This window comes from Phaseolus vulgaris, chromosome 2 (assembly GCF_000499845.2).
Source record: "Phaseolus vulgaris cultivar G19833 chromosome 2, P. vulgaris v2.0, whole genome shotgun sequence".
In the NCBI taxonomy this organism is placed as follows: Eukaryota; Viridiplantae; Streptophyta; class Magnoliopsida; order Fabales; family Fabaceae; genus Phaseolus; species Phaseolus vulgaris.
The window spans coordinates 16,225,897-16,235,786 of NC_023758.2; the positions used below are offsets into that span (position 1 = coordinate 16,225,897).

At 43.8% G+C, this 9,890-nt stretch overlaps 1 protein-coding gene across 1 annotated transcript; it reads left to right on the forward strand.

Annotated features, from left to right (window-relative positions):
* Positions 1-355: 355 nt before the first annotated feature.
* On the forward strand, positions 356-1,660 carry LOC137809099 (uncharacterized). The gene has a single exon (XM_068610240.1). The coding sequence runs from the start codon at positions 356-358 to the stop codon at positions 1,658-1,660; it is 1,305 nt and encodes a 434-aa protein (XP_068466341.1).
* Positions 1,661-9,890: the final 8,230 nt, after the last annotated feature.

Here is a 9,890-nt window from a genome sequence, read left to right on the forward strand (position 1 = left end):
CAAGCCTAAGGCCCTGGATGAACTGTCTTCCGCTGATCGAGGGGTATGTGAGGCCTGGGGATTGTTTTTGACACGCTGAAGCTCATAGCATGTGAGTACAACGCGCACACGTTGTCCACCTATTTTGGTAGGGAGGCTTATTCCTTGTTGCCTTTTGTCCTTCCTTTCTTATCTCTCATTGCTGAGTGTTCATTTGTACTCTTTTTATTTCATTTACCTGCATGCCTTGTGGATCTGTATAACTGCATTGGCGGTGGGATTGGCATTCTGTGCTTTGTGTGTAACTGACGCCTTGTTCTTGGTCTGGCGTGGCCTTAACCTCTGTTCTTTGGTTTGTCTGAATGCAGGATCAGTGATGGATTCATCCAAGAGGATGGTCTTGGCGAGAGCACTGAAGGCTGCTCGCACCTCCAAGGCTGGCGCCTCCACCATCCCCACTGCTGACCCAAACCTCCCATTATCCTTGCCCTCACCAACACCAACCACCACCGAAACTCCACTAGGCCCATCTTCACCACCCCCACGTAGCCCCCAAACACTTCAAACACCCAATTCACCTCCGCCCATCGCCGCAGTCCCACTGGCTGTGGCCTCATCACCTGCTCCAGCCCCCCTTGGCAAAGGAAAAAGGGTGTTGGAAATCCTCTCCGATGACGAAGACTCTGACGGTGGGGTAGTCTTCAAGAGGAGAAAGGCTGCTAGGGTTCCCATCCTACCAGCAGCATCACCCCAAGGAGGGGATTCCTTCATGGACAATCCCCCTAGCGCCACCTTTCCCCAACCCGCGATAGTCCAAGAGGAAAAAGGCGAAGGGGCCGAGTCTGCTCCATCTCCACCACCAGCAAAGGCTTCTGCTGTTCCTGCCTCTGTTTCTGCGGCCCCCGATCTCATTGCCATTCCTCCTCCCATCATGCATCTGATGAGAGGCTTCAACGGAGGATTGATGTCAGAAGGCTCTAACAGGAAAGAAGGAATGCCCTTCTACTTGGGAGCCTTCTTGGCCGTGGCCCTCGATTGGCGCGCCCAAGCTAGAAATGCCGCTTCAAACACACAAGCCCTCCAGGCCCTGAAAGAAAAAGTGGCCGCTCTGGAGGAGGAGAAGGAAGCTCTGGGACGCCAAAATGAGGCCTATCAAGCCTCTCTGAAGTTGGCCCAAGAGGCCAAAGAGGAGACTGACAGGCAACTGGGCGAAGCAATGGAATTTCAGGCTGACTTCTACGTCCGGGAAGTATCTCTCCAGGTTCAAATAACGGACCTCCAAGACATGGCTGAGGCCTCCGAAGAGCTTCAGAAGGACTTGGAGGATCAGTGCTATGGGCAGGCCGAAAGAATAGAGTGGATGGAGGAGGAGATGGCTACCCAGGCCAAGACGTTAGGCCTTCTCCAGGTTGACCACGACAAGCTGCAAACTGAGGTCAACAGGCTCCGAGTAGAGAAGGAGGCTCTGGAGAAGCAGGTGGCCTCCGGGGACTCTACCATCGAGGAGTTGGAGAAGGCCAAGAAGGCACTCATCGATGACATGGCCGGTACCTTCGAGGAGGGATTCAAGGAGGCTTTGGCCCAGGTCGCCTACGAGAACCCGGGGATCAATGTTTCTAATTGCGATCCCACCCACCATGTCGTCGACAGTCGTGTTGTGCCCCTCGAATTGGATGACTGAAACGCCAACTTTCAGCCGCCACCTTTACTTTTTGTGCTTTATATTCGTTCTTGCCGATCTTTGATAAACTTATAAATCTTTTGAACCATTTGCCCTCGTATAACGCTTGCATACTTCTGAGGCGTTGAGTGCTGTTTGGCAGATATTTTCACCTTCGTTCTTCACTTTTGTATGCTTCAATTGCTTTACCTGTACCTTTACCTGTTTCTTTCGCTGTGTTGGGTGATCCCGCCTCACTTCTAACGTGCACCTCAAACCTGTTCAGCCTTCGTATCTATGAGGCCTTCGCCTCGTGAAGGTGTTGGCCACTCCGCCCTTGCTGCAAACGCAAAAGTTGAGACCTACTCTGGGTCCTAAACACTTGGGACAAGGTCGCGCCTTAGTGCCCACGCCCATGGAGAGGCCTGTCTAACAGCACCGTATCGTCCATGGAGTGTCTCAAACACCAAGGCGATCTGTCCCTTGATTCTGGGTGCTTGGCACCCACGCCTAAGGAGAGGCCTACCACAGCAGTGTCGTATCGTCCTCAGGGTGTCTAGAAACGCCAAGCACTGGGAAGGCTCGAAGCCCCCCATGGGGTCGCTCCCTCCATGGTCTTCCTCTCCCATGGGTATCGGGGAGCACCCCTGCCGGTGGCTCACTTAGCTTCTAGCGATCTCGTCTCCCTCCACAGTCTTTCCTACCTGCAGGTATCGGGGAGGCGACGCCGTTACTTCTGGAGACCTCGTCTCCCTCCACAGTCTTTCCTTCCTATGGGTATCGGGGAGGCGACGCCGTTACTTCTGGAGATCTCGTCTCCCTCCATAGTCTTTCCTTCCTGTGGGTATCGGGGAGGCGGCGCCGTTACTTCTGGAGACCTCATCTCCCTCCACAGTCTTTCCTTCCTGTGGGTATCGGGGAGGCGACGTCGTTACTTCTGGAGATCTCGTCTCCCTCCACAGTCTTTCCTTCCTGTGGGTATCGGGGAGGCGACGCTGTCGATGCCTCATATTGGCGACGCCTCCAGCGTTTTACACTGGCGACGCCTCCAGCGTTTTACACTGGCGACGCCTTCAGCGTCTTGGCGATGCCTGGTGCGATCAACCTGTTGACTTGACCTTAGCTTCGACTCTGGTCGGCGCCTGGGCGTAGCAGAGAGCTTAAGGTCTCGCCTGCGCCATCCACGTGGCATTTCCCGTATGGCTGATGGGATGTGCCGTCACTTGACTTGACCCTGACATTTTCTGAGCTTCTGCCAAGATGCTCCCATTCTCGACGGCGCATCGTACCCTTGGGCATTCTGTCGACGCGACATTTTCTGAGTGTTAACCAGTGACGCCAGGATCATCCTCCCATCCTCTGACACGTGGCTCGATCGCACGGTGGTCCCATTTGCGTCACTTGGCGCTCCAACTACAATATTTAGATCTTCGAAATCTTGTACTTGCGTACATCATCTCTGTGTTTTCGCGCCCTCCTTGCACCACTTACACAATGAGTTCCTTCTGCGTTCTTTCTAGTTGGCGTTTTTTCCCCCGCACTCCTAACGCGTTATTCTCCTTCGATCTCCCAGCTCCTTTGTTGATACTTTGCGCCAACATGTCTTCCCATGCTCCTCCCCCTAGGGTTAACCCCAAGGACCTTTATGCATGGGCCTCGTGCGAGATCCTCGACGAATGCTCCAACTTACTCTCCATCAGGGCCATAAGGGAACACAAGGGGGATCTGTGCTCCTACGATCATCGTGCCTTCGCAAAGAGGATGATGACGATATCACCGTGCTTCCTTGCACCTTAGGGGAGCCGGTGTGCGGAGACGAACGGGCCAACGATGGGGTCCCCTTCTTCTACTTCTACCAGGTGGTCTTCAAGAGCATCGGCGTGCGCCTGCCCTTCTCCAGGTTTGAGAGGGAACTACTGACAGAGATTAACGTTGCTCCAGCCCAGTTGTACCCTAACAGTTGGGCTTTCGTCAAAGCCTTCGGTGTACTCTTTGGCTTTCTGGGATGCGCACCCTCGGTTGACATCTTTCTTCACTTCTTCGAGGTGAAGAGGCAAAGGAACAACCTCTGGGTGACCCTCAGCAACGTTTGACCCTGGCGCCTTGATTAGCTTGGAGTACAATGCCGAAGCCTTGGAGAAGTATATATGTACGAGATATTATCTTAGAAGTTCCTGCCTTTCATCTTTACTAGGTCTTTACATGTCATGTTTCGTGGTGTCTTCACCATGCTTGCTTCCTTCGGTACAGGTTCGAAGATAAATCGGCAACAGAGGTCACAACTTACCCAGGCGCTGAGGGCTGAGAACAGAGCTTCGTCCTCCTCCCATCCAGACTCCGGAGGCCACTGAAAAGTGGTATGTTTGCACCTTTCGTATGAGCATAGGTGATGGAGATCAAGCCCAAAAGAACATGGAGGCCACTCATCAAGCTCAAGAAGAGGTGGAGGCACAAATGGAGGGCGCCCATGGAGGTCAAAGTCCACCTCAAAGGATTACAAGAAGCATGTTCAAAACCTTGGGAGCTAGAGGACATTTATTTTCTCTTTTTGTAGTGTCTTTAGTTGAAGGTGCTTAGAGGGAAACCTTAGAAACCTCTTTTGTTATAGCATCTTTTAGGTTTTAAATAGGACCTTTAGGGGGGTGTATTAGTAGATAGGTGTAGGAGTAGAATAGGGGGTGCCAAAGTGAAGGAAGGGATCACACCTTCCTTGCTTAGGCAATTAGCGCCGGTTCTAGTGGCTTTTGGAGGGAATTTTAAATTGTTTAGCTTTCATTTTTTCAGCACCTTAGGCTATAAATAGAGGTGCGTTCCTTGTAAATTTCAGATTTGAATTCATCTAAAGAAACTATACTCAAAATTGGAGTGAGCATTTGGAGAGCTTTTGAGCTTCTACTCTAGTCTTATCTTGAAGGACCATGGTTTCCTCAAGTGGCGGCTTCCACACTCATCTAGGAGCATCCATACTTCTAGTGGCGTGATCATCCAACCATTCTTCCATCTTCATGAGCATTCTCTTCTCCTTCCTTTATTCTTCTTCAATTTGTTCATGTTGTCTTGTGTTTTGAGTTGTTGTTGTTTCGGTTCTTCTAATTTTCCAGCACCTATAGTTTGTTTGTTTCTTAATTCTGTTCGGTAGTTTTGATTTTAATTCAATTCTGTTCGGTTTCTTCTTTTTAACTTTCCTTTGTTGATTCAATTTGACAATATTTGGTTCATCCAAATGAGTTTGAGAATTGGTACTTGTTATTGGTGAGTTCTTGATTTTAGAACCATGATCCAACTTCTAAGAAAGTGCCTCTATATTTTCCAGCTCAAGGTGATTCCTCAAAGTGTCAAGAATCTTGTTCTATGTGGCTATTGGAATCACATCATGTGGTATCATGAGTCTTAGGTTCTTCTTGTTTAATTGTTGAGTTGTGTGCACTTTAATTTCAAGAGCTCTTTAATTTTTCTTGCAATTTAAGTTTCTGTTTTAGAATTTTATTTGAGTATTCTTGCTGTTTTTTTTCTTTTGCTCCAAGTGTTTGTGGAAAGGTTTATGGCACTCATAATTCTTATGAGTATGGTTGCTCTTTTGGAATGGCATTATCCTTCCTAGAGTATACCTTAAGCTTCCTTTCACTTGTTACAATTTGTGTTGTGTCTTTTAATTTTTGAATCATGTCAAGTTTTGTCTTAGTCATGTTATTCCATATATGTCATTACTTCTAGTAGTACTTTTATTGTTTTGATTGTTTCTTGCTTTGGTGTCATATTATATTCTGAATTGATGTTGATCCTTTGTGCATTTTCTTTTTAGAATTGAGTTCATACTTGTATTCTAGACCTATACAAGTTCCACTACATCATTTTCTATTATGTCTTTGCTAGTTCATCATTCTGTTTTTTATTCCTATTAGGATTCCTCTGTTTCTGAAAAGAGTGCTTACTGTTTTTCCTTATTGCAACTGATTTACGTACTGTAAAATTCTGAAATTCTGGATTTGAGATATTCAAAGTGTTAGAAAAGAATAGAAAAAAGAATCATTCAAAAATATGAAGTACACAAAAAATGATAAATAAAATAAAAAAAGTGTACATTCCTGCCGAAAAAAATACGGTAATCTGGCAGTGATTTTAAAAAAATTTATTTCTCTCAATTGGCTTACTGTTTTTAATTGATTCCAGTGCCATTTTTGAGTTAACATCTTGAAGTTTCTGTGGTAAAAATTTCATAATCCAGTTCGCTCTACAACGTTCCAGTTAAATCAGTGAATATCAAGCACAGTTTGCATAAATTTTTTTTTTTCCAGTAGCTAAAATTTTTTGTTTTCTTCATCTACTCTAGTGCTTTTCCTTAGGTATTCTTTTGTGTGCCTACTTTTCTCATTGAGTTCTTTATTTTCTTGATTGTCTTTCATTCTTATTCTTTGAGTTTGTCTTACATATAGTATTCCTTTTGCAATTACCTTTCCTTGCTTATACCTTTTCTTGTTTGTCTTTATTGTTTCTTTGGTTTTGTGGTGGTTTGCTCTTAAGATTGGTGTGCTTGCTTTGACATATTTCATTTGAGGATTCCAAGGCCTCAAGATCAGATTGGTGCAAGAACATTATTTCTTTGAGAGTGATATCTTTTTCAGCCTTAAATTCACTTCGGCAGTTTCAATTGCAAAGCTCACTGTTTTTGCTAATTTTTAACTTGTTTGCTGTTTTGTGTGTTTGCTGTTTTTTAATTACAAATGGCTGGATCTTCAAGTGATGCATCCTACAAGCAGAATTCTCCTTCCAAAGCTTCCATTCTTGGTGAATTACATGAAGCTCAAAGAACAATTAGAAGGTTGGAGGAAAAAATGCAAAAGATGGAGGTCCAACAAGCTAGACCATCTCCTTCTATCCATGATGGACATCATTCTCATAGACCTTCTTCAAGAGCCTCTTCAAATGATGTTGGCCGTGAAGATGAGCATAGGAGAAGGAGACCTCCACCCCAAGTCCATGGACAAAGACATCATCACCAAGGGGAAAGAATTCACTACGGCAATGGCTTCTACCATGATGCAAAGTCCAAGCTTCCTTCGGTCAAACTACCTTGTTTTAATGGTTCTAGTGATCCAAATGTGTATTTAGATTGGGAGGCTAAGTGTGAACAAATTTTTGAGATCCATGAGATCCAAGATGAGCATAAGCTCAAGCTAGCCACCCTAGAGTTTAGTGATTATGCCATGAAATGGTGGCATGGGATTGTAAAGGACATTATCTATCACAAGGGTCCTCCCGTGGACTCTTGGAACTCTTTAAAGGATCATATGCGCGCTAGGTTTGTGCCCCCACATTTTAGGAAAGACCTCATGTTGAGACTCCAACGGTTTCAACAAGGCACGCTAAATGTGGATGAATATTATAAGGAGCTTGAGACGCTTGTGCTTAAAATTGAATTAGAAGAAAGTGAAGAAGCCATGGTTGCTAGGTTTGTGAGTGGTCTTAGGAAGGATATCCAAGACATTGTTGAGTTACAAGAGTATTCATCATTGGGCTCTTTAGTTCATCTTGCAATGAAGGTGGAAGCCCAACTTGCTAAGAAAAACTCTTTTAAAAATGCTTCCAATAATGGATACTACTCCAAGTCTTGGAGAAACAAAACTTCTTTTTCAAAACATCCTTCCAAAGATTCTTCTTTCAAACCCAAGGAATCTAAGCCATCAACATCTAGACCTAAGTCTCCCATTAGAACATCTAACACTAAATGCTTTAAATGTATGGGTTATGGTCATATTGCTGCAAATTGTCCTTCAAAACGAAGTATGTACATGCATGAGGGCATTGTAGTTAGTGAGCATGATTCGGATTCTTCAAAGCATTCATTGCATTCTCATGCATCTAGTGAGGAAGAGAGTGAATGTCCACTTGAAGGGGACTTGTTAGTTGTGAGAAGACTTCTTGGACAAGTTTCACAACCTTTTGATGAAAGTCAAAGGGAAAATATTTTCCATACAAGATGTCTTATTCAAAACAACATTTGTTCCTTGATAGTGGATGGGGGTAGTTGTGCAAATGTGGCTAGTACAAGAGTAGTAGATAAGCTTGGATTGCCTACTATCTCTCATACAAAGCCCTACAAATTACAATGGCTTAGTGAAGTAGGAGAAATAATTGTTAATAAACAAGTCCTCATCCATTTCTCCATTGGAAAATACAAAGATGAGGTATTATGTGATGTTGTGCCCATGGAAGCCACTCATGTTCTTTTGGGAAGGCCTTGGCAATTTGATAGAAAAGTTTTACATGATGGCTTTACCAACAAATTATCTTTTGAATTCCATGGTCACAAGGTTACTTTAAAATCTCTCTCTCCAAGGGAAGTCCATGAGGACCAAGTTATCATGAAGAAAAAGAGGGAGAGTGAAAAAGATAAAAAAGATAAAAAAGATAAGAGTTCTAAGCCTACACTCCTTGTGTCTAGGCGTGACATTGAAAGGGAAATAGTGGCTCATCATCCTCTTTTTTTAGCCATCCCTAGAACTCTTAGCATAGAAACACTTGTTGATAGTCCTCATTGCTTGGAAAATTTGGTAGAAGAGTTCAAAGATGTGTTTCAAGATCCTCCAAATGGACTTCCACCTTTGAGAGGGATTGAGCACCAAATTGATTTGATACCGGGCTCTTCTTTACCAAATCGTCCCGCATATAGGACCAATCCAAGTGAAACCAAGGAAATTCGCCAACAAGTTGAGGCTTTGATTGAAAAAGGGTGGGTGCAAGATAGCATGAGTCCTTGTGCTATGCCTATCATCTTAGTGCCAAAAAAGGATGGCACATGGCGAATGTGTTCGGATTGTAGGGCCATAAATAACATAACCATTAAGTATAGGCATCCCATACCTAGACTAGATGATTTGTTGGATGAATTACATGGTTCAAAAATCTTTTCAAAGATTGATCTTAAAAGCGGCTACAATCAAATCCGTATCAAACCGGGTGATGAATGGAAGACGGCTTTTAAGACCAACTTTGGTTTATATGAGTGGTTAGTTATGCCTTTTGGTTTAACTAATGCACCAAGTACCTTCATGCGCCTCATGCATCATGTTCTTAGACCTTTCATTGGTAAGTTTGTTGTGGTTTACTTTGATGACATTCTCATTTATAGCTTATCTTTGAATGACCATAGGTTGCATGTTAGGCAAGTTTTGGAAACCCTTAGGAAGGAACATTTGTATGCTAACCTTGCTAAATGTATGTTTGCTCTTGATCATATAGAATTCCTAGGGTTTGTTGTGAGTTGTAAAGGGGTCCATGTGGACAAAACCAAGGTGGTGGCCATTCAAAATTGGCCTACACCGAAATCTTTGAATGATGTCCGAAGTTTTCATGGGCTTGCTTCTTTCTATAGAAGATTTGTCCCAAACTTTGGTACCATTGCCGCACCACTCAATGACATAGTGAAAAAGGATGTGGTCTTTCATTGGGGAGAAGCACAACAAAATGCTTTTGATACTTTGAAAGAAAAATTGACTAATGCTCCCATCTTGGCCCTTCCTAATTTCACTAAGACATTTGAGATTGAGTGTGATGCTTCAAGCATAGGTATTGGGGCTGTTCTCCTCCAAGAGGGCCACCCCATAGCCTATTTTAGTGAGAAATTGAAGGGAAGTCATCTCAACTATTCCACCTATGATAAAGAATTATATGCACTTGTTAGGGCTTTGTTTACTTGGCAACACTATCTTTTTCCCAAAGAGTTTGTGATACATAGTGATCATGAATCTCTTAAATATTTGAAAAGCCAAAACAAACTTAACAAGAGGCATGCTAAGTGGGTGGAATTCATTGAGCAATTTCCTTATGTGATCAAACACAAGCAAGGTAAAATAAATATTGTGGCGGATGCTCTTTCTAGAAGATACACCTTGCTAAATCTTTTAACCTCTCAATATCTTGGTTTTGATCACATTAAGGAACTTTATCATGATGACCTTGATTTTTCTCTCCTCTATCAAGAGTGTCTTAAGGGAGGACACAAAGACTTTTTTATTCAAGATGGCTTTCTTTTTAAAGGAAAACGTCTTTGTGTTCCCCAATGCTCTATTAGATTATCTCTTGTTAGAGAAGCTCATGAGGGGGGCTTAATGGGATATTTTGGGGTTGCTAAAACTTTGGATGTGTTGCATGAACATTTCTTTTGGCCTCATATGCATAAACATGTTCATAGTTTGTGTGATAAATGCATAGCTTGCCGCAAAGCTAAATCTAAAATGCATCCCCATGGTCT

Coding starts and splice junctions, on each gene's coding strand:
- LOC137809099 (XM_068610240.1), top strand. CDS start 356: ATGGATTCATCCAAGAGGATGGTCTTGGCGAGAGCACTGAAGGCTGCT.